Source organism: Gavia stellata, chromosome Z (assembly GCF_030936135.1).
Source record: "Gavia stellata isolate bGavSte3 chromosome Z, bGavSte3.hap2, whole genome shotgun sequence".
In the NCBI taxonomy this organism is placed as follows: domain Eukaryota; kingdom Metazoa; phylum Chordata; class Aves; order Gaviiformes; family Gaviidae; genus Gavia; species Gavia stellata.
In genome coordinates this window covers 4387448-4412500 of record NC_082637.1, presented here as the reverse complement: position 1 = coordinate 4412500, position 25053 = coordinate 4387448, and the positions used below count along the sequence as shown (strand labels likewise).

At 52.7% G+C, this 25053-nt stretch overlaps 1 protein-coding gene across 1 annotated transcript in view; it reads right to left on the bottom strand.

Moving 5' to 3' along the window:
• Positions 1-3200, bottom strand: part of SKOR2 (SKI family transcriptional corepressor 2) — a 25932-nt gene extending 22732 nt beyond the window's left edge. The window contains exons 1-2 of the mRNA XM_059834270.1: positions 996-3200; positions 191-251 (exon numbers count right to left, since the gene is read on the bottom strand). Of these exons, the coding sequence (XP_059690253.1) occupies positions 191-251; positions 996-3200 (2266 nt within the window). The remainder of the gene's footprint in view (positions 1-190; positions 252-995) is intronic.
• Between the last annotated feature and the right edge of the window lie 21853 nt (positions 3201-25053).

Below are 25053 nucleotides of genomic sequence, written 5' to 3'. Positions count from 1 at the left end.
GCGAATGAATATAATGCTAAATTACCGCCATAGAGAGACTATTAGAATGTTTAATGGATTTTTTTAATTGAAATCACAGAAGTGATTTATTTTTGTTTAAATCGAGCGATAGAGAACAAACCCACACAGCTCGCAGAACTGTGAATTCCCGCGCCTCGCAGAGAGCGGGCAGATCCACGCCTGTTCTCACCTGAGAAGGCGTCTTCTTTCGTAGGCAAGATGACTTGATTACTCTCCTTGCTCTTCTGATTCTAGAAAAACAGGAGCAAAATGCACAAGATCAGTATCGAAAACAACTAAGAGCAGATAGGCAGTCTTGGGCGGTTTATCCACAGCGAGCACAAAAAGCGCGCCCACGGAAACAACATGGTGGGGAATCCCACCGTGGCATCTTCCACAGCCACCGCCGTGGAAGGAGCGCGCATCCCGTTGGAAACTTGCCGGCAATGTGCAGGATGGGTAAGGGCGCCTGGCCCAAGATGGGGCCTGGATTATTTTCTCCCACATGTTAATCTGGGATGAGGAAATCAGGCCATCGAGCAATGCCCACAACCACTGCCGCCAGCCACCCTCCTCCTCCCTGCTGGGCAAGGCAGCCATGGCGCGCCCGCCATGTTTAGTTAGCCTCCCGCCCTGCCGTGCTTGGCGCGTTGCAAAGCAGCGCTGCCCTCGAAGCGGCTCACCCTGGGGACAGGCGTGCCTGGGGAGCAGGCCCTCGCCCCCCCTGAGCGGTGAGGTTTAGGCCAGCCTGATTTTGGGGGTGGGAAGGTGGGGTGGGCCTGACACCCCGTAGGGCCATGTCGACCGTGGCCCGCTAAGCCCGGCCTGGGCCTGCCAGGCCGAGGGGACACGGTGCCTGACATGGCGGCGGGGGGCTCCCGGCGCCTGACGTGGCGGCAAAGGGGGTACCCGGTGGTCCATCTCCTGCCACCCTCCCGCTCCGGGGGGTGCCGGCAGCCGCCAGCAGCGGGAAGGGGCCTGAAGGGGACATTTACATCTTTGTAGGAGGGCTGCTCCTCCAGGGACGGATGGTGCGCCGGGCTGCTGCCGCCGCTGCCCGCCCGGGGGGGCCCGGGAGGCGGCTGCGGCGGGGCCTGGCCCTCCCCCGGCTTCTCCTCAGCGGGCGGCCGAGGGAAGGGGCCGGCGGCGGGGCGCTCCCGGCCGCCCTTCTCCGCCAGGCCCCGGGCGGGCGGGAAGCGGCCGCCGGCCGCCAAGGGGTCTCCGCCGCGGGGCTCTTCCTCGCCCTCCTCCTCCTCGTCGTCCTCCTCCTCCTCCTCCTCGGGGGGCTTGTGCCCCTCGACGTCCACCTCGGGCTCGTCCTCCTCCTCCTCGTCCTCCTCCTCCTCCTCGCTGCTGTCCTCGCTGGCGAAGCTACAGCTGGTGCCGCCGGGCGAGAGGAGGCGGTGGGGGGGGTGCGGCGGCGGGGGGAGCGGGTGCCGCTCGCAGCCCGCCTCCTCGGGCGGCGGCGGCGGCGGCAGCAGCAGCTGCAGCGGCGGCGGCGAGGCGGAGCGGGGCGGGCCGCCGCCGTGCAGCTTGGCCAGGCTCTCCGAGTCCTCCTTGCCGCCCACCGGCCGGAAGGCGCTGGAGTGGTGGTACCCGCCGCCCGCCTTGCGCCCGGCCGCCGCCTCCAGCAGGTGCGGGTGGTGCGCGGGGACCCGCCCGCCGCCGCCGCCGCCGCCCCCCTCCGAGGCGGCGGGCGAGGCGGGCTCGGCGCCGCCGCCGCCGCCAGGGGGCGACTCGAAGAGCGGGTCCCGCGCGGCGGCGGCGGGAGCGGGCGGGGGGGGAGCAGCGGCGGCGGGCGGCGTGCCCAGCCCCGCGGTCCCCGCCTCGCCGCCGGGCTCCGAGAGGTCCAGGAAGGCCTGGCGCAGCAGGCCCGCCCCGTCGCCCAGCGAGCAGCCCAGGGCGCCGGGGGGCTGCGGCGGCGGCTGCAGGTAGGTGGGCACCGGCAGGCCGCCCGGTGTGCGGGGCGGCCAGAACATGCAGAAGGGCGGGTAGAAGGCGGCGTCCTTCCTGCCCGGCCAGAAGAGCCCCGAGAGGCCGCCGCCCGCCGCGCCCCCGCCGGCCTTGTGTGCCGCCGCCCCGCCGAGGGCATCGGCCCCGCCGCCGCCGGCCTCCTCCTTCTTGTGGCAGAGGCCGAAGGCGGCGGCGGGGAAGCCGTAAGGGTGCGGGAAGAGCCCCCCGCAGCCGGGGAACTTCTGGAGCACGCCGCCGAAGGAGCCCTTGCTGGGCACCGGGATGACCGGGTAGCTCCGCGGGCTCTTGCCGCCGTGCGCCGCCGCCGCCGCCACGGCCTCCTGCAGCTCCTCGTCCTCCTCGAAGCGCGGCCGCTTCTGGTGCAGCTCGGGCGGGGCGGCCAGGAGGTGCGGGCTCAGCAACCCGCCGCCCACCACGGCGGCCGCCGCCTTCACCGAGCCCAGCGGGTGGCAGGCGGCGGGGGCGGCGGCGGCGGGCGCGGGCGGGGCGGGCGGCAGGGCCCGCTTGCGGCTGCCGCCGTTGAACATGGCCTTGACGTCCTCCCAGGCGAAGACCAGCTCGTCCTGGGGGCTTTTGTCGGTGAGCTTGAGGTGGCGGCGCCAGGAGTTGAAGTTGGCGGCGTCGGGCTGGGTGTACTTGGCGTCGGGGGTGCGGTGGGAGTGGAAGATGAACTTGTTGGGGGAGAAGTACATGCTGCAGTAGCTGCACTTGATGCACTTGGCGCGGGAGCTGTTGTAGCGGGCCGGGATGAAGCTGCCGCGGCAGCCCCAGGCGCACTCGTGGGACACGTCGAAGGCGAAGTTGTCCGGCAGTTTGGGGGGCCGGTTCTCCCCCAGGAAGGACTTGCAGAGCCGCTCCGCCTCCCGCTTGGTGATCATGCCGCAGCGGCGGGAGGAGATGGGCATGGCCCCGGCCCGCCGCAGGATCTCCAGCTGCACCGGCGTGCACTGCACGCAGGTGATGCCCAGGGCCACCCGCCGGTTGTGGATCTCGTTGTAGCTGAAGTTTTTGAGGAGGGTGTTGGAGATCTGCGCCAGGCACAGCCGCTCCTGCCCGTCGATGACGAGGGAGACGATGGGGATGCCGTAGAGGATCACCTGCCCCACCTGGTTGGGCTTCATGGCGGCGTGGCCGGCCCTCGGCTGGTTCATGGGGTCCGGCGGGTAGGCGCCGGACGGCGAGGGCAGCAAGATGTCGGTGGGGCCGGGCAGCGGGCTGGTCGCCATCGCCTCAGCGCCGGGGGGGCTGCTCTGCTCCAGCTGCGGGCGGGGAGGGGGAGAGAGACACAGCGCCGTCAGCCGGGGCCCCACCGGGGATGGGGGGGGGTTAACCCACCGGGGATGGGGGGTCCCCGCCGCAAGCACACACACACACACCCCCCCGAGTCTCCCGGCGTGGGGAAGCGCTACCTTTAGCGGCCCCGACCCCCCAAACCCACCCTGGCCTCGCCGGGGGTCTGCGCGGGGCCCCCTTCGCGCACCCCGGCTCTCCGACGGCCGCATCCCACCGCGGGTGCGCAGATGACGGTAAATGAGCCGCCCGCCCCCGGTAGGAAGATGCCCCAACCCACGGGTGGCTCATCCCCAAACACGCAGCGGAGACGCGTGTCCGTCTCCCCGTCCTGGAAACCCGCCGCTGCCCCGGGACCGACGCTCGGCGGAGCCCCGGCGGGCACCGCGCCCTCTCCGCGCCTGCCAGCTCGGCCCGACGGGTTCCTCCCTCCGCAGCCCCAGGGACGCGGGCAGCCGCGGGAATGCGCGGAAGAGGAATGAAAAAAAAAAAAATAAAAAGTTCTGATGCTTTCCGCGGCCACCCGCGCATCATCCCCGCCCGGCGCCCTTTACCTCCGCGGCAGCGCTCTAGCCCTGCCGCCGCCGGGCCCTCCTCCAGCGGCCGCCGGGAGGGAGGCGCATCCCCGCGTCCGCCGCCGCGGAGCAGCGCGGCCAGCCGGAGCCCTGCCCTCGGTGCTGCGAGCGCGGAAGCTCCGCGCCTCGTTGGGCGCGCGGCGGCCCCCCGTGGGCACGGTGACGTCAGCGGCCGGGGGGCGGTGAAGGAAGGGGGGGGCCCGGCTCCCCCATCCTCCCTCCCTCCCGCACCGGGAGGGGATGCGGACGCCCCGTCGGGGCCCGGCCTCCCGCCGCCGCCCCCCGCAGCGCTCCCCCGGGCCGAGCCGGCTCCGCGCACGCTTTCCCGGCGGGGGGACGCCGAGCTCGGGGACGGAGCGGCTGAAGGTGGGGCGCGCTTTGGCTTCTTCTGCCTTTTTTAAAATTTTTTAATTTTTTTATTTTTTCCTCCCCACGGTCCGAGCCCGATCGCTTCCAAGAAACTGAATATGCTCGAAATAAAAGCCGCGTCTTTTCGGAAACGGTATTTTTTTCACAGATTTGTCCGAAATTACGGGCGGGGGGGGGGGTGTGGGGGGGAGAAAACCAAGTTGAGTTCTCGCCACGACCGTGTCCTCACGGGCACGAAGAGCCACCGCGACCCGCGCTCCCCAAATACCTACACTGGAGCGAGTCACCAAAACCGCTCTCAGAAGGACCCGCACCCACATTCTCGCTCCCACGAAGAGCAACACGGCGCAAATATGATTTTTTTCTAATTGCTTTACCCCCCCAGTTAAGGAAAAAAAGAAATAACAATCTGCAGCAAGGTAGCCGCGTCTGCCTCCCTTTTTTTCGAAAGGAGGTGAATACAGTGCAGTAAAAAAATGCAGATTTTTCACGCTCTATCCCCCAAAAGCACCGGTAACCCCGTGGGTCCCCCCCGCCGCTCCGCGCAGCGCGGGGTGAGGACGGGGCGGCCCCGCCCCGGTATCCAAACCGGTCACTCGGGTCCTTTCCAGCGAGGAAAACTGCGGAACCGGCTGAAAAAACGGAGAAATGGAAAAGAAAAAGTCCTTTTTAGCTAAAACGGGGAGGACATCTGGACCGTCGGGTGTTTCCTAACACCCCTCTGAATTATTTTTTTTTTTACAAAAATGCTTCCGTCTCTCTTTTTCTCACCATGCACATGATCAATACCAAACCTTTCCGCACATTTAGCTACGAAAACTTGGTATTTGGGGTTTTTTTTTTCCTTTTTCTTTTCTGTCCCGTCCCCCCCCTTTTTTTTTTTTTTTTTTTTTTTTTTTGCCGGGCATCACAGATCCAGGCGAAAATCTCTGCACCGACCTTTTCAGGCTAAAGCCCACCGACTCTCTCCGCTTTATTTCTCCCCCCCTGCCCCGGGCGGAGCATCGTTTGGGTCCTGGCTAACTTTGGGGAGAAAAAAATATATAAAAAAAATCACACCTCTCCTTATTACTTCTGTCACTTCTTATTAAACCCTGCCGCCACCGCCACACGGAAGGCTCCCCCCTTTCCCCCCTCCCTCCTACTTTTTCCCGAGCCTCTTCTGCACGGTGCCTGCTGCTTTCGTGTGAGCAATAGCTATAAGCCTCACATTGGTGACATTTTAATCAATGCTTCCTAGCCAGACTGACATGAATTTTACACTTCAAAACTCTCCTCCGCCGGCTAATTGATTCAAATTGTTTTATTGCTTAAACCCGTGTCACACATTGTATGATCTATCACCACGCCACGGAGAAAATCTCCCCTCCTGTCTTCGCTCCCTGGTCGGCAGCAGGAGGGACGGGGGACGGGGAGGGGGGGGTCGGGGAGAAGCCGCCCGCTCCTGCGGGCTCTCGGTGCCCGCATCCCCGCAGCGCCCGCCCGCTCCCCGGCCTCTCGGCCACCCGGTGGCTTTTCCCCGACGGTTCCCGGGAGAACCGGGGTTGGACAACCTCGCCCCGGGCTCCGAGCCCGACGTTGGAAGAGGGGGGGAAAAGCGGTTGCAGGAGGCGAAAGGGATGAGCGGGTTTTGCAAAGCGCCTTCAACGAAGCCGCCCCCCGAGCTCCGTCCTCGCAGCCCGGGAGAGGCTGAAAACGCAGGCTCGGTCCGGGGGAGGCGTTAGCCGGCGCCTGCGTTTTATTTCGTGATGATTAAACGAAAAGCAAAACTAAACTTCTTTTTTCACCTGCTCGGTGTTGTTGACCGCCTTGAATCCCGTTGGAAAAACTGAGTGGCTTCCTCAGTTTCCTCTACAGGGAAAGCTGAAACCCATGGGGACTGGGTCTACTAGTCCCCATGGAGGGAAGGGGGGGTGCAAGACCCTGCCCGCAGCCGCACCGAGGTGCCCTGTCTCGGTGGAGCTCTCCGAAGCGGGAACGGAGACTGACCCGCACCAGCACCTTAGAGAAGCGGGGCGAGAATATACCGTTCTCTACTTTTTTCCTACTTAAGCCTGTTGGGAAACCTCGTGGAGTAGCACGACCCCAGCACGGACATGGCGGGGGTGGGGGGTGGGGTGACCTCAACTTGCTGGAGAAAGGTCGGTCCACCCAGGAGCCGGGCGGCTCCCGCAGGTGGCCCCCAGGCGGGCGAGGGCCGCGGGGCTGCTCCGTCCGCGGTCGTCCCCATCGCCGTCCCCGCAGGCCGGCTGGAGCCCAGCCTGGACCCCGGGCAAGGGGCAGGAGGGGAATCCCGACTTGAGGTGGGGTGTCTACGCTCCCCCCGGGGTAGCTGCAGACCTGGGGTCCATGTCCTGATACCGCCTCCAATTACCGCCGTTCATTTCGTTATTTGCTGTTGCCGTTTGCGACAGCTGGGTTGGAGTCACCTCCTAAGAGAGGAGAGGGGAAGGCGGACAAACTTCTCTCAGGAGCCCGGGAGGGATAAACACGAGCCCTGGCTGCTTTTCCCCCTCTTCCCTTCTCTATCGCGATTCTGCCTTGGGGCGGCTGAGCGGGAGGCGACAGCAGCAGATCCTCCGGCTGCGGATTGCTCCGTATAAAAACGAGCAGCTGAGAAAAAGAGTCCAAGTTTAAACCACCCCAAGCCACCCTCACGGCCTTTATTTACTTCCACAGCCCTTAAATATTGTAGCAGAGAGGCCACGAGGAGCAAGATAACCTCGGTGCGTTTCAAAAACCACAAAGAAATCCACCCCCAACGCGGATCCATTCCCTCCTCCCGCCCCCCCCCCCCACATCCCATTGAAACTTGCAGCCGTGTGAGTAGCAGACACACAAGGTATCGTTATAAAACCTCTTCTCCCATCAAAATTTAGGCAGCAAATGAGGTTTTTAAAAGACTTTTGGGTAGATTTCGCTTGGGCTGTTTGGTCTAGAGCGAAGCTCTTTGCTAAGTATTTTTTTTTTTTTAACCGCGTTTTATTATATTAAGCAGAAAGGGCATTTGGAATAGAGGTGGTCCCATCTGGAAAACCCCGGAGCTCATTTAGATCACATCACTTCGGGCTTTTGTCTCTGCTCTTGAATAACCCAGCTAGACACAACAAAAGGGCAGAGATCTACGTGGAGTTTCTCAGTGGCAAGAGGACGCCCGGGAAAGATGCATCTATAATCGTAATAACGGGAGGGGAAAAGACTCCAGATCTTCTCCCGGCTCTCGAAAGGCAGCGGGAGAGTTTAGGGATGGGGCATTTCTGGGTAGTTTGATACCCCTCCGGTAGCTGAAAGCCAACACGGCGGCTGAAGGGAAGGAACCGGGACCGGCATCTTTTGTCTGAGGGAGCTCTCTTAACTTCCCAATTTAATATTGCTCCGAGCCATCCAAACCCGAGGTGGTCCTCGCCGAAGGTACGTGCAGACCTCAGCCAGGAGATGCGGATACCCGCCCCCCCCCCCCAGTCTCCCCCCATCATCCTTCCGAATAGAAACGGCACCAAAAAAAAAAAGCCATTTACAATTTTATTTTATCATACGGGAAGCGACTGGCAGCTCGGGAGGAGATGGGTGCTCCATATCCCCCACCTCAGCGCTTAAAAACGCGAGTGGGTTTATTTCTGACCTGCCTGGGGACGGGGTGGCAGGAGGACGGGAGCTGCAAGTTTAGATGGGGGTGAATTAACCCCCCGGGGGTGGTGGTAGGATAAGAGGGAAGGGGGGAAAAAAAAAAAAATCCCAAACGAAAACCACCTCAGCTAGTATTATTTTTTGTTTCAAACGCATAAATGAAAGCGCCCTGAATATCTTCCATCAGAAACGTGCCTCCTTCCAAGTATTTAAACGAGTGAAACAAACTTCCAGGGCAGAGAAGCGAGGCCCCGGGCTGGGCTGGGGAGCAGCGAGCCCCAACTTCCGAGGGAAACGTGATGCTATCGGGGGAAGAGTCATCACGGCAGTAAATAATGCAATTTTGCGCCTTTCAGAACCCAGCAACCTTGGGTGTCTTAGAAAGCAGATTGTACAAACAGGCAATTAAGATGAGCACTGAGACTTTCAGAGGAGATATAATGAACCAGCTTTAATTACTATCTTGAAATTAAAAATGTAATATACAGATTTAAATTTATTTTCACCTAAATTGTGTATAAAATGATGCTGGTTTTTTTTTCCCAGGCTAGGAAACGAATTGCCACCAAGCTTGCCACTAAAAAGCCTGAAGTACTTTCCAAGCCCTGTTCCCCAACACACAGTAATAATGATACATTTATCATTACTGATGACCACCCACTGGTTTATTATTGCTTTGTTGCAACTATTACAATCAAGAGATTTCTTTATTTACTGTTAACATTCACTTAAAGCTGAATGTTAATGACTCTTCTGAATTCACCAAAGAGTTTCCCGTTATATTTCAGGAGTAGTTACGGTTTGGGTTTCAGAAACGGCGTAAAAGAAAGAGAAATGCTGGGTGGTGGTTTTTTGTTTGGTGGGGTTTTTTTTTCTTCTTAAAAGGCTGTTTGAGAGGGTTTATCCAAGTCGGATTTTCAACAAAGAGTTGCAAAAGCCTTGGCGTAATGCACGTACTTGACTGTAGCTAATTATGCGAGTATTTTATTACAGGAGATTCATTCATTATTGATAAATGTTTGCAGTAACTTCCTGCTATGTAGAGTTGTATTTTATGAGGAATAAACAACCTATGGGGATTGGGATTGTTTGGCTTTTACGTTCCTGCACTCTTTGACAGTTCGCAGCACCCACTTTGGGGGTCACCTTCTCCCCCTCTCTCCACCCCAGTGCAACTTCTCTCCTCTTCCACCACCGCAGCCCTCTCGTCCCCTCCTCCCTCGCCACGATTTCAGGATTATGTTAAAAAAAGTGATCGGCCGGGGAGGGTGTTCTACCATAGGCACCCTTTCCAAAGGGTTATATAGACCGTTATAAGCTCCTGCTTCGGGGCAGGAGGGGGACAGGAGCTGTGCAACAAGCGGGCAGCCCGTCGAGCAAGGGCTGGGGGGGGGGGGGGAGGGCTTTCCCGAGGGCTCCCCGCTTCGGCTCCAGCTCTCGGACCCCCCCAAAGCCCTGGGGGTGCAGCCGGTAAAAAATAATAATTAAAAAAAAAAATCATTCTCTGGTTTCCCCCGGCTTTTAAACCTCGGAGCCAGTGAGAACGCGGAGGAGACGCCTCTCTCCAGGCTGGTGACCGCCTTTTATCCCACCTCTCTCCCAAAAAACAGCCCCTTCCCGGGCCAGGAGGGTGGCTCCGGGTGGGAGCGCCCGAGTTGCCCGGAGGAGGGAGGGAGGCAGCGCTGCCCCCCCCCCCCCCCCCCCTTGCTGGCAGAGCGCGGAGCGCTGCGCGGGCGCGGTGTTGAGCGGAGAGCTCCGCTCACCCCCCCCCCACCTTCCCGGGGGGCCGGGAGGTCCCCACTTTGGCCTTGGGGACCAGCCAGCCCTGCTCCTCCCGTCCCATCTCCAAACCCGGCTCAAAGTTGATGATTTCGAAGGGAAATTAATAAAAATACACGTATATCTCCACCAGCAGCGGGAAAGAGGGGACGCGCAGCTCCGCGAAGCGCGGCTGCAAAGCATCGCCCCTTCCCTCCGCTCCAGCCCAAACTTGCGGGGGGCTCTCCTCTCACCCCCCGGGGCTCTCCCAGCCAGACCCGAGCCGGTACCGGGCAGCCGCCTTCCCCCCCCCCGAGGGGCAGCACGACCCTGCGACCTATCGCGACAGCAAGCGACATAGCTATTTACTCCAGGAGGGGAGGAATAAACCCAAATCAGGAGGTTTCCCCCCCCCAACCTCACCTCCAAGCCCCCGGCTTACCTGAGCGCCCGAGCTCCATGGGCCCCCCCCCGCCCCCGGGCTGCGGGGCGGGCGGCTCCGGGCCGCTCTCCGCGGTCGCTCCGCTGCGCGTAAGTTTGGCTCCCGCCTCTGCCGCGGCGGCTGTGCCGCGGGTGGGTCGGGTCTCGGACGCCTTCTAGCAGTCAGGCAGCGCCCTGCAAGCGGTGCGGGGAAGCCGCCCCCTTCCCCGGCCCCCTCCCCTCCCCGGAGCGGGGGGGGAACCACGGCCGCCCCCGCCCCGCCACCACCGCGGGGCAGGTCCGCCCCGACGGCTGCGGAGGAGGGGAGGGGGTACCCCCCCCCGCCTTATAAGCGAGGCTGGAGGTGGGGGGGGGCCAAGAGGGACCCTGTTGCAGGGGCGGGTTCTGCTTCCCCAGACTCTCCCCCCCAAATTTCCCCTCTCCCCCCCCCAATTTTCCTTTACCTCTTCCCCGCAAAAAGGGATCGAGGCGAGCACCCCCCCAACCGTGAACTCTTTGCGGGACAGCAAGAGGGGTCCCCCCACCCAGCACAAGTCCCTACGAGAGAGAATAGAATGAGGGGGACACAGCCACCCCCCAAAAAACCCCCCACAGAGCCCCCATCCCCAGCAAAGCGCTTCCCGCGGATCACCCGACGTGCGGAACAAGGCGGCTGCTTAAAAACACAAAGCCGGAGCCCTAATGAGTTCAATTACAATGTGGTAAACACATTGCCTCTACGCTTTAATTAAGCCGGCTGTCCAATTTTAACTCATTAGTAATTCATTAAGAGAACAGCCTTTAGCTGGCTGCAAGGAGAGGCGCACCGCAGCTTGTGCGCTTAAGCTGCGCGCATACCCCAAGGTATTGGGGGGTGGGAGAGTGTGCGCCTGTCCCCCGCAAAAGGGAGCTCCTGGCCCCCCCCAAAATGGGGTTACCTGTTGTCCCGACCGCTGTGGGACCCCCCCGTCGAGTAAGGGGATCCGAAGGCGCTGGGATGAGGAGGAGGGTTGGAGTCCTGGGGGCGCCCGGGACCCCCCAACCCTCTTCCCTAGGGAGAAGCTGGATAAATTGACGGGCGGGGGGATGCTCTAGAGACCGCAGTGCCCCCGTGTCCCGACTTTTTTTTTAAAAAAATAATTAAAAGAAATAACAGAGAAAGCGTTTGAAACGTATCTGGGCCAAGAAACAGGTCAAATTTGCCCGAGCAGCAAATTTGGTTTGACGCGTAAAACCGGGGGTCTGCAGGGCCGGATCCTGCCCCGGGGAGCTGGAGGGGTGCCTGGGGACCGGAGCGATGCGAGGTGTGCCGGGGGGGATCCCCCCCCCCCTAAAAAAAAGCCCCCCACCCCACCCGTGCCGAAGCTCTCCCTGCCGAGCTGGGGCGCGTCCCCCTCCGCGGCTCCGTGCGCGCCTCTCCGCTGCCATTTGGTAGCTGCTCCGCGGGTCACCGCAGCAAAACGGTTTGGGGGGGGGCCCGAATTTCCCTTCGCTTTGCTCCCGAGGACCCGCGGTGTCCCGGGTGACCGCGGACCTGCCGCGGGGTGACAGTGGCGGAGCGGGGATTTAGGGGTTCCCGCAGCAGCGACCGCCCCATTAAGGATTAAAGCATTTTTACTCCAAATTGCAATGCCTGGGGGATGGCTTTGAGGGGGTTCGGGCTGGAGACCCCCCAGCCTTCCCCAAATTTCATCCCACTAGCATTGCTACTTTTTTATTATTTACATTGTGAGCATAATTACCGGTTTATCACAGCTCCAACATGCTGGAGGTCGCATTGATTTTTTTAGACCGACTGAAAGTTTCTTTTAATTTTTTTTTTTTTTTTAGCTATATTTGACATTTAAAATCGCAATATACAAAAAAGGGTTTAGCAGACAGGAACCGGTTGAGTCCGATCCCCCTTCACCAGTGCCAGGTGCTTCAGAGAAAGACACACAAACCTCCCCAAAATTATGCAGAAATAAGTTTAGTTGGGGGTTTTGGGTTTTTTTTTTTGATCACAGCAGTGTTTGGCTGATCCCAGGCAGATTCAGAAGCCCTGATTTTTTTGTGTCCCTGTTTGGCTGGGCTCCTTGCAGTGGCCCCAGTCTGGCAGGGCTGCTGGGGGACGCGCGTCGCCTCTGCTGTCCCCCTCCCCGTCCCCCCCAGGCTTAGCCCCAGCTCGCTGGAAGGAGGCAGGGGCAGGACCTCCGAGCTATCGTGCGGTAAAAAGGAGGGTTTCAAACTCCAGATCTGAGTTATAAACGACTAAATCCTTTCTGAAGAAGCCTTTAGGCAGACATCTCAAGAAGAAACCCTTAACAAGAGTCTCCTTCTTTGGGGAGTAGATTTTGAGCAGTTATCTCTTTAAAGCAGTTTTTCTTTTCTCAAATAGCAGGCCCTCTCTAGTGTAGTCTCGATTTTCATTTGGCTCCAGGCTTGCAAAATCGGATTGTCTGGAATTAGGAGATTTGGATATTGTTCCTCTTGATGTCAAAGGATTTCCCCCCCCCCCCCCCAAAAAAAAAGAATATCACAAATGCAGGATCAGGCCCCGGAGCAAGGCAAGTCTGTGGGTTCCCTACTCAGGGCTCAAAAGCAGTGTCATTTAACCTGTTGCTGTGTTGTCATTGTCACCTGCTCTTTATTACTAGATCTTTAAAAAATTACCCGCAAAGGTAAAAGAATATTCCTTATCTATTATCCAGAAACACCCTCCACTCCTTTGTCTTGACTAGCAAAGCATCGGCTTCTGGACACACAGGGGACAATCTCTCTCCAGAGCCTCCTGGTATGAATCTAAAAATCATCTTGAAGCCAGTGGGCTACAATTCATTTTATTACCCCAGCGTTAATCTAGAATAGGTACATAAAAACTGTTAGGACAATTAATCTGAATTAATTTCCAAAGTGAATTAAATTAAATTGAATGAAGACCACCTGAATTCTGAATAAGAACAACCTTCACAGGGGTTTCAAGCAGTTTAATTAATCCACTTTTAAATTCTCACCTTCAGCTAATTTGGGTTATTTTCCTGAGTGTCCCCACATAGGCAAAATCTTAGAGGTAAATGGGGCTCAGGGGAATTCCTCTGGATTTACCCAGATGTAATTTAGAACAGAAATGTATCCTCTAATACTCTTTGACCACGGCACAGAAACGATGCAGAAATAAAGGATAGATACATTGTGCTGCTGCAGGAAGCTCAACTTTACAAAGGAAAGCGTTGCCAAAAATTTATCTGCTTATTTTACTGTTTCCTCTCACCCTCTACTTCTGTGTGCCTAAATGCACGTACGTGTGCATAAACGCATGTACGCGTGCGTCTACACTCACAGAGGTGCACACTGTGGACGTATGCTCTATAGGTCTTTGCTCTGTTTGTTTAATCCACTAAAGGATTAAACCTGAGACTAAACCTCTGTGCACCTGAGACTCCCACTGAAGTGAAACAGGGAGCTAGAGAAATAGCGGGATCAGCCGGTTGGGAGGCGGGTTAGCACTGCACCTTCAAAGCTGAAATAGGATGACAAATCTGAAAGTCACGGCCACTCGGGGCCCAGCAATCCCGGACAAATTTACAAAGGCAAGGCTGTCTTTCAAAGAGCGAAGCCCCTTCTTCTGGCCGAGGAAGTTTCACCGGGTTTGTAATGGTGGTAGATGTGATTTTCAAGCGGTGTTGCAATATTATCGCGATACTGGTCCTCTCCGTTTAATGGTCCCTGGTGAATTAAGGAGAGGGACTGGAGCAGACTTGAGAAGGTTTCAGTTCTCTCCTCCTAAAAAGCCATTTCAAGCAGTTTAATTGCTATTTCAGCGTGTAAGGTAACTACGCCAGCTACCTGCTCTTTTTAAACAGTTATTTCCAAGATCGAGGGAATTATTTTTCCTTCTGAAATCACTGGCTATAGGACTCAGGGGTTAAAGATCCCTACCTTGCTTTTCTTAACCAGTATCATGAGCGGCTTTTGGTACTTCTGAGGTCAGATTCCCTAGGTTGGACTGGTCTGCTCCAAGCCGATATTTGTGCTAGAAGTCCCAGGCTGCCATGCCAGGAGCCAATAGATCAAGCAAATGGCAACACTTTTGGGCACTGGATCAAGTTATGGTGTTGATTTTTCAAGCCCGGAGTTCTGTTTTGGTCTGAAATAACAGAATCACTGAAATAACTGTCAGATAACCATATTCTTGGGTAAGGTATAGTGATGTGATCATGCCAGAGGACACACAGAAACCTGGAATTCTACTCTTCAGTTCCCTGAATTACTGCGTGACCTTGCAGAGAGCCATTTATAGACCAACGTTTTAAAGATAAGCTCTCAAATAAGAGTGCCCAGTCAGTAATCTGGTTTGCTGCCCATCTGTCCAGACTGGCCATTTCTGAAAATCAATCTACTTTGGATTGGGATTTCTCAGTTGAGATACCTAAGTTGGAAAAATATGACCTCTTCTTCAAGCCTCAATTTATGCACCTGGAAAGGGTGTGCATGCATGTGAACGTGTTCAGGGAGTACCGTTTGTCTACCAGCATCTTAGAGAGATTTTATAAAATGTAGTTGAGTTAAAAAGTCTCTTCTGTCTTAGCTTTTGCTCTCACTTCTTCATAGTGCAGTTGAAAATAAAAAAGAAGATCAATCGTAGCTAAAAGCATCATTGAAAAGCTACATAAAATGAAAGATTCCCAAGAACTTAGAAACCATGTAGTAACTCCATGATTTGATTCAGACGTTTCCAGACTCGTTGGGATAGTGGACTGCTGCCAGTCATTCCTCCTTGTCATCTAACTTTTAATTGTGTGCACTGGAAAGATGCTGTGAAAGAGGTGCTAATTATTAGTTTGCGGACAGCTTTGGACTGGCTCTCATGGTGGTGTGGTCTCAGTGGTCTGCAGGAGCCAACTGGGAGCTACTGGTTTAATTAATAGAGACCCTGGTCCAACACCCACTGAAATGAATGGGACTTATTATTTCTAAAAGCCATTCTGGGGAATATTATAAATGGTTTAAAAATATACTATCATAGTGAGAAGATCTACATTAAAGAAAGAATCATGAAACCCAGCGGGTGTCACTCATTCCACCTGGCCATCCATCCATCCATCCATCCATCCATCCATTCTCTTCAGTGGAGAGATTATCACCATGCTCAGTATCAAGGGCAGCTCAGTAATAGGTCCCAGTATGGTTTGGAGGCCACATGTTTCTAGGAGGCAACCATGAGTTGCTGGGTCATGGAGCAAGGACGTTTGCTGAACTGACTTTGCAGTGTCCGAGCCGCAGAGTGGGGTGTCTCACCTCATTTCAGATGTCCACACTGTCGATGTCCCACGGTGTGACACTTCCACACCTGTAGTGTGCTGAGCACAGACCATTTCATAAAATCAGCTACTTATTGGTGAAAACCCAAGCCAAAAGCCCCTGTGACACTGAAAGCAAGTCAATAATAACTATCTTCGGTCTCTACCATTAACTCAGCCAAGGGAATGGATCCTATGCACTTACCTCTTGGAACAATCCAATTTCAGGGTTGTGGCCATAAGATCAATCCACTTTCTGATCTGTTCCTTTCATAAATTTGGAAAGGAAAACGCTCCTACCAATTGGTTTGTCAAATTTAGGCACCTAGCATCTACCCATCGGAGTCAATCTTTATAGTGGACACAGGAGATTTTCAAAGCAGGCGGCAGCATGTTTTATGGCACCTATGCCTATTACAGAATTTACCCAACTCATCTTGAATTTTTGATTATAAAAAAAGAATAATTTTGTCTCATGCTAGCCTGTCCCTCTACTCCAGGCAGTTCAGAAATATCCTGTCAGTGACGAAATGTGCTTTGATTATATATGGAATAATTTGACATATATAATTTTAACACCACATTATTAACTGTAACCCAAGCACATATCTGCCCTGCCCTTTGGATGACACACAGAATTCATTTAGCTTATCCAGCCACTGATTTGCATTCAATGTCACAAAAAAAATGGTTCTCTCAAAGCACTCAGAATTACTAAATTCGTATGATTGAAGATTTCTTTAAAGTCATGATACTCCCATGTCCAGTTATTACCGTACAGCCTTTTGGTATCACTGTTATTACTCTTACTATCCAACTTCCTCCTGTTGTTTCATTTACTATTAGTATCAACACTTTCCAGCATGTAGAGGTACCATCCTACCACATCCACCCAGTATCACTCTCAGGCAGATCCTGTTTCTGGTCCCTCAGGAACCAGCGTGTGCCTTTGAGCTCTTTCACTGTGGGATCTCCATGTTTACCTCTTCCTATGTTCTCAAAATTAATTTTATTTTTCATAGCGGCCACTCTTGAGGAGAGAAGGATTGTTGCTCATGATACTTCAGACATGGTGCTCCCACCTCTTATGTTGATTGCTGGGAAAAAGAAGAACAAAGCTCCACTCTCTGCTGCCCAGGGCTGAGACCATCTACTTATCTGTGTTAATACTGAGTACAAATAAAAAAATCCCACATTTTTCAACCTACCATCAGTAATAACTTCTCTTCAGGCCATATGAGAAAAGCCAACAGGGTTGGCTTTTGATAGGTAGGTGTGTAAATGGCAGCAGGAAGTTTTTTCCCCTCTCCTCCTGTCTATCAATTCAGGTATATTTTCATGGATTTCCCCAAACATGTGCTACAGATCCAGGACAGCCCCTGTCTCACAGCCCTGTAACCAGCAGTTTGCTTTCAAGAAGCAAAACAGGGGATGTGGTGGGGTAGGAGCTGCAATGGTTCTCAACTCAAGTACCCGCAAATTACGGTCCTGGTTAAAACTGCCTGGGTGAACGCCCAGCGGGGAAGCCTGTCACCTCCAACCTCTGTCCTCTTGCACCCACCTTCCTTCTCCAAAAGCTCATATTCCATATCCTGGAGCCCAGGGGTTTCAACCCTTTCTCAGAGCCACCTCTGTCCCTCAATCCTTCATTACTACCCCCAAAATAGCCCCTGCGCCTCCAGGTCCAAGCCTTTCTCAGCCCCACAGCTCTTTCTTCTGCCTGATGCTCCCATCGCCTCCCACCTGGGGTTAGGACCACTCACCTAGGCGAGCTGATGGCTTCTGCCTTGCCATCAGCTTGCCTAATCACCTCTACTTCTACCATGCTGTTTCTTCTGTTGCTGCCATCCCAATAATTATCATTTAGGAACTTCCAGAACCCGTGACTTCAGTGGTGTAATAGCAATTTTGAGGTGGAGTGAGTTTTCACCAGGGGCAGAATCAGTTCAATTCCCATCTTCCCTTTCCCCACCTCCTGCCTCCTATTCCAGCTCCTCCACCACGGTTTAGCTTCCCTCTATCTGTGATAATGCATCTGTCTGCAGGGTCACCCTCCAACCTCAAATAGCGAAATTTTCCAGGGAGAACAAAATTTTCTATTTCCACCAGAGTGTTCCTCATCACAATGGAGAGAAGGGGCTTAAAAATATCTTCAGCTGCTTTGGACATTAGGAAAAACCTGACAAGGATTTGTCCCTAACTTACCCTTGTGAGCAAGTAAGCCCCTGTATTACGTACCTTAGATAAGACCTTTTATTTCATAGCGATGATAGCATACGTCGGTAAGATGATGTTTAGAAATCAAGCAAGCACATAACTAATTTCAAAGCAGTACCATTCCAGGTTAGTTTGGCCCAGAAATTAAAGTGTTTCTCATCTGCTTTCATTCGTGATTGTTAATTAATTGGTAGGTAATAAACACAGACACTAGTTTTGACAGCTCTGCAGCAGTAGAAACACGAAGATCGTATGGACTGGCTTTCCTGGTGTTATTTTATTAAGTCACAGTCCAATTCCCAGGAAAAAGCTGCTACAGGGAAGATGTGAGAGGGGTTTTTGAAGAGGTGCCTTCAAACCATCTTCAGTATCACTGCTTTTTGTGCAGCAGGGCACCGTCCTTTGAGCCTGGTCTTGCTGGGTTACTGTGGAGCTGTCGGTTTTCACAGTTCCAGCCCAAAACTGGGATGGAAAGTTGAAGTCCTTGGCCAGGGTTGGGGTATACACCAAACCTGCAAGCAGCCTGATTCAACTCCTTGCTTTGCTACCAGCTGTTACGTACAGTCTTGTGTAAACCGTGCAAGTGGATTTAGCTCTCCTAGTATTAATTGTCCAAGTTCTTCCCAGAGCAAACCTAAATACCGTCAATTCATCATTGCAGGGCAGGAGGGGGCACCTCCGGTATCTGGCAGCCTGACCTTCACATGGCTAAATTTGGGGGATATGGATTAATCTGTAGGACAAATCCTCAAGGGAACCATTTAGAAATAGGATAACAATTTGGGGGGGGGGGGATCAGTGCCTTAATTCCACTGCACTTCAGTCGCACTAAGTGCACTAACAAGTGGGTAAGTAAGTAAATAATAATGATCATAAATAAGCAGAAAAGTGCAATAAAAGTTGCTGGGGCGCTGGGACGCAGTGAGGGTGCAGATGGCTGGACAACGCACTGTGCTCATATCCCATGAATTCCTGTCCCAGGAATTAAACCCTAAATACTACATGGTGAGACTCCCCCAGCTCTCCCCAAGCTCTCTGCTCCCCATTCTGCCAAGTGCCACTTCTCCTGCAGGTAAGGCAGATGTATCCCCTGCGGGGAGCCAGGACAGGCGTGTGCCAGTCCCACGGGAGCAAACTCAGAGAAGATCTCACAGAATCACAGAATCACTACAGTTGGAAAAGACCTGTAAGATCATCAAGTCCAACCGTCAACCCAACCCCACCATGCCCACTAAACCATGTCCCACAGTGCCACGCCCACATGTTCCTTGAACACCTCCAGTGATGGTGACTCCACCACCTCCCTGGGCAGCCTCTTCCAGTGCTTCACCATTTTCTCAGTGAAGAACTTTTTCCTAATATCCAGCCTGAACCTCCCCTGGCGCAACTTGAGGCCATTTCCTCTTGTCCTGTCACTTGTCACTTGGGAGAAGAGACCCACCTCTCTGCAACCCCCTTTCAGGTAATTGTAGAGAGCGATGAGGTCTCCCCTCAGCCTCCTCTTCTCCAGACTGAACAACCCCAGCTCCCTCAGCTGCTCCTCATCAGGCTTGTGCTCCAGACCCCTCACCAGCTTCGTCGCCCTTCTCTGGACACGCTCCAGCACCTCAATGTCCTTCTTGGAGTGAGGGGCCCAAAACTCAACACAGCATTTGAGGTGCGGCCTCACCAGCGCCGAGTACAGGGGCACGATCACCTCCCTACTCCTGCTGCCACACCATTTCTGATACAGGCCAGGATGCCGTTGGCCTTCTTGGCCACCTGGGCACACTGCCGGCTCATATTCAGTCGGCTGTCGACCAACACCCCCAGGTCCTTTTCTGTGGGGGAGCTTTCCAGCCAGTTGTCCCCAAGGCTGTAGTGTTGCATGGGGTTGTTGTGACCCAAGTGCAGGACCCGGCACTTGGCCTTGTTGAACCTCATACAATTGGCCTGGGCCCATCGATCCAGCCTGTCCAGATCCCTCTGCAGAGCCTTCCTACCCTCCAGCAGATCAACGCTCCCGCCCAACTTGGTGTCATCTGCAGACTTGCTGAGGGAGCACTCGATCCCTGAACATGTCCCTCCTGGACATGCAGCCGGACGCTGCTCGCTTCAAGGCGTGATGCTTTCCCAAACCTCATTATCTGAAGAAACATTATGAAGGCTTTCTTTTGGCCAAGTTTTAGGAAGGTATGAGTTACAGCCTACTTTGCCTATTTATATTTGCTGCAGCCAAAGGGACAGAAAGACCATTAGCAGCTCTACTGGTCTTTTAACATTGGGTCTAAACACCCCTAACCCCAGAGGGCTTCACAGCAGTAGGAAAAGCCCCATGCTTGTAAGATCTCCAGCCGTTTATTACTTTTTTCCATCATGATTACCTTGGCTCCAGAAAGTTTTAATACCATTCAAAATTCAATCCAGTTTTATTGACATCTCTAGTTTTGCCAAACAGTTAAACTGAAGCAGACGGCATGAATTTCAGTCAATCAATATTCATTTAAAACTGGACACCTATATGTAAGCATACCCTCTCCTTGGCAAAGAGTGAGGAGGCTGAACAATCAATCCACACTTGTATTTAAACTCGGCGACTGTATTTTCAAAAACCCCCACATAAGACAAAATTGAATGGTTGAATAAGGCAACATGTGATTTCTGTTATGTTAATATTAATAATTAATAATTCACTTAATAACACAGCAGGAGCCTAATCCAAAGCCCACTGATGTCAATAGATTTCTTTCCAGGGCACTCAGTAGCACCTGAACAGACACAAAGGCCCAGGTTTTTCACGGTATTTAAGCACCTACCTCCCGTGCTGAACTCAAACACCTTTACAAAGCTGCCCTGCTGCTTCACGGCCCCTTAACTCAGAACAAGGCAACGAAGCGATTGCGGGATAATGCATGGTGAGTAACGGAGAGCGGGCCAAGAGTAATGTCCTTGTAAGAGGATTCAGTGCCATAGATTTAAATTCTGGGCTTACAGCACTCGTTGAATATGCCTACCTCTTCTGTTATGGATATACACCCTATATATATAAGACTTGTGATTATTCTACCATACTTCTACATAACATGCAGATTGCATGAGTTATTAATAGCTATCCTATGGTATCTGCACCCCCATTGTAGGCTCTGGCTGTGTGCAGTCAGGGGCTGATGTGTGAAAGATAAGAAGATCCAAGAAACATCAAGCTGTTAAGTTTATTTAAAACTTGCCCTGGCCTTTTCCTGGCTGCCGTTAACATCTTTAAGGCAGCTTCTGAGAAGTCCCGTGGCAGCCAGACACCCAGGACCAGGACAGTCGGACCTTCAAGCAAATATTATTGTTGTTATTATTACCGTTTTGCCTCCCTAATTAACCAGTTGGGCGCTTGCCAGCTCTTTATATCTATATTGTAAGGGTTGTTTCCATTGGGCTTAGGCAGACAGTCTTACTTTAAGATCCCTATTGATCAGCTGCCATTCTCACGTGGTTAAAGCACTCCTCCAGGGGAACTCTCTCGTGTTTTAAGTGCACACAGTTACTCTCATGACTGGCTTGTAAACAGGTTTTAATGGGGCTATTAGTGTAAAAGGACAGGAAACTTTCAAAACCAGCCTTTTAAATATTCATGAAGATGTTTAATCTGGTGCTTAATCACCACTGTTTGCGTATCGCAAAAGAGGGGGGCAGCAGCGCTTCACTGTTAGCTATCAACAGGGCATTAATAAACGCTTTTAGACCCATGATTAATGCCCGCGTGACAGCCAAACTTTTAACAAAGCACCCCCAGCTTTTTGCAGAAGAGGTCCCCAAAATGGGTGTCCAAGGAGAGCCTTACCTCCCAGGAAGGGAGGTTCAGGCCTCTGCTCTTGCCCACGCGGAGCATGGTCGGATCTGTACCTTCTGCTCTGCTGCACGGACCATGTGTCCCCAGGCCTGACCGACCACACATGGGCATCAGGGTGGACGTCTCTGCCTGAGTGGGGGGTCCAGAGCCCCGGGGGATCACCCGAAGGCAGCCGTGCCCAGGTGGGATGTGCCATGTCCTGTGGCTGTCCCCCACCGGGGCTGGAGGGACCCGCCATGAGATGCCAGTTTCCCCCCACTCCTAGTAATGGCTTCATTCACTCGTGTTTTCTTTCCAACAAAGCTCTGGCTCAGACTTTCAGCTGGTGTACACTGGCTGAACTGGTGCAAGAGCATGAAAGACCCTTTAACCAGTTTAACCAGTGCTTTTGTCCCAATGCCCCATTCTCTACAACCCCTCCCAACCTTTCTTGCCCGTGCATGTGGTCATACCCATTCGCTCTCTGCTCTGATCTGCCCCAGGAGCCCCAGGACTTGGGTAAAGGAGGAATGAGCTAAACAGAATTTCAGCCCAGCTTCTGTGTTGCTTTGGGGGTGGATTTTAGCCATTTCTTTGGTAATTTTTGTAATAGATGCTTTATTTTCGTTTAAAAAGTAAAGGCGGAAAGGATAGCATTTCCCCAGTGGGAGACACTTCATGCAATTTTAAAAATGTGTATTATTTAATCCAATAGGCATTAAGATGCCTTGAGCTGTTAACACCTGTTGTGGAAATCCATAATACACAGGCTTAAAAAACCAACAACCCTGAGAGACCCATAAAGGTTCCTGCAGAGCTGTCGTCGCCTCTTGTGTCAATGAGTACTTAAGGACCCTGAAATCTGCGGCTGAACTCACTTACTGAGCACGTGCTTTCTCTTTAGCTCCAAAAAAAAATTCCTTAGGATAATTTCATTGAAAAAAAGAATAATGAATATGAAACACCAGTGAACTGCATTTCTTACACAAACCTCTCATGCATTTTTCATACGTTTCCCCACCCAGACGCCTAAATGCACCAGCTTATAGTCTACGTTACTACCTTGTAAAACTCCATGTAAAACTTCAGCCAACATCTTTTTTTGTGCTTTGACACACTGTCATTTGGCAGCATTTCTCAAACCTAGGCAGCCTGCCCTTAGCTGGGGAGGTCGCCTTTGTCTTCTCCAAAAGTAGATCCAAAAATGAGATTCCCGATAGGAAATGCAAGGGGAAAGTAAAATTCCCTGGGGAAGGTGTGGAAGAAACTCTTCATGTGATCTCACTTTAGCAAGACCTGTGCCCGCTTTCTCTTTGCAATCAATAGGAACTAGTTATGGTGTGAAGTCCTGGCTGGGCTGAAGCCAGTGGAAGTTTTGCTGCTGATTTAAGGATGGGACCCCTCTAATGGGACCACCTAAAATTTAGACAGCTGCCTTCAACAAGGGGCTAAGTGTCTGGTGCCATTTGAACCCTTCCAGGGTGTGCTCCTTGGCCTGTCAGCTGCCCTGTTGACCCTTGTCAGATTGCCAGCCCCACATGGATGCTTCTCCCACCCTGGGGTGTCTATCCAGCACCACACATGCCTTTTGGACAGCTGAACCAAGCCCGAAGTGTCTAGGCTACATCCGTGTTGAGGGACTTTTTTGGGGTGATGTATCAGCCTGTTCCAAGGCAGGTAATGTGAGCCATGGTTGAGGGACATGTATCTTCACTGCCTGTACACAGCGTTTAGATGATGCACATAGATGAAGATGTGTCTTGCTCTTGCGGCTGGAGACACATAGGTGTCTGCATGTGCTTTGGGGTCCCAGCTCCCAGCAGAGCCGATGGAGATTGAGGTGCTACAAGCAATTGATCTGGTTGCCAAAATATAATTGTCTGCTGCCATGTGAGATGTCCAGGACCATCTGGGGTATCACATACGAGAGGATTGTGAGTGGGCAGTGTCCTTCTGGAGCAAGAGCTAAGGCCAGGTGAGATGACCAAGGTCCCCTCTGATGTGACTGAACGCTTCTGTTAAGGCAGGTGGATTGAGCCCAACGTATCTGCATGTGGAGCCAAATCCCACCCACTGGGTTGATTCTGCACAGCCTGAGCTACAAGAGATGGGTCCCACCTTGGCTGCAGGGTAAGACAAATCCTACAGCTGCAGGAGAGTTTTATGGCAGGGATAATTAGAAGCTTTCCTACCTGCCTTTATTAACTATATAATTTTAAAATTAGTTTGCAGCACTCAAGCCATTTCAGCAGCAGACGTTGAAATCTCCGAGGAAGGCGGAGAATAACAAGGTTGTTTATTCGTGGGTCCTAGAAACTTTTTCACAATGACTGTCTCCCGTGGTGGACTCCTTGGGGACAAGTGAGAATTTCAGCAATTTTATGAAATCTTACTTAGCAGTTTGCTGACGTTCAGATGAGAAGCACAATAGGTAGGAGGACAGGAGACACCATCCAGAAGAAAGTCAAAGGCAAAGCTGTCACTGATATGAGGAGAGCCATGGTTAGGCTCAGACTGGGAGCCCGTGCTAGTTTCAATAATATGCCTGGCACATGATCTGGGGAGACTACTCCAGTTAAAGCTTTGAAATCAGAGATTTTTTACATCGGAATGAGTTAGATGGTTTTCAACATTTTTCTTGGTTTCTAGACAACTCTGTCTCAGCAAGGCACAGATTAAGTGCCATTTAGCTTTTGCCTGAGTTTTACAGCTTGGCACTTAGGTGATTATGCTTTTCTTGAAAAGATCTAATAGCATGTACAGAATAAGGCTTTTGGTTTGGCAACGCAATTAGACAGGACCTTTTCTGCAAGGCATATGTTCAAGTAAAGCTGCACCAAATTATTCAGACAGAAAGTTTGAGTTTGAAACAATAGCTGTTACTTCTGTTTTGTAAACCACATGTAACTATTATTTTTTAATCAACATGACTTTAATTAAGAAAGGTATTATAATTTTTCTTATAATAAAATCAAACCTCTTTCTCCCTGATTTTGATAAATTTCAATGAATTGCTTTGGGAAATGTTTCAGTAACAAATGTTGAACAAATGCAAGGAGAACTGAATCTATTTAAAAATCTTGTGGAATTAAAGAAAGGTGAAATTTTGATATTTTTAACAAAAATGCTGCTTTTCTCCCAAGAATGTAAAGACAAACATTGTCCTGGGGACATCAGGAACACATGGAGTAATCCTACTCAGCCAGACTGGCGACTCTTTTTACTCACTTCTGAGATCCATCATGAAACTACCCATTGGAAAAACAAAAAGAAGAAAAATTTCAAAGCTGTGTTTCTAGCATGATATCAACCACCAGAGATTTTCCTCTCAGTTAAGTGCTTTAGACCAGCATCATTTTATTGGCTTCTGTGGTCATTCCTGACTGATAATCATGGGGTTGAGATTAAATATTGGTTGGCCAACCTTGTTTTCTCCATCCCACATGCTTTGAGGTAAATCCATGGCTCGCTGCCCTAACTCTTCCTCATTAAATAAGGTCAGCGGTTCATCATGTAGGCTGCACAAGGAAGCAACAATCCTAGGGGTTTTTTTTTGGGGGAAAAAAATAACCCAAATGAGAGAACGTCCTCATGGCCATCCTGGCACCTGCAGTGGCAAAGGGCATAACTGGATGGAAAGAACTCAAAGCATAGAGTGGTTCTGGAAAGATCACTAAAGAGATATTTATTTTTAACCCTCACACCCAAGCCTGGAAGATCCTGTTCTTTCTGCAGGAGTCATGTA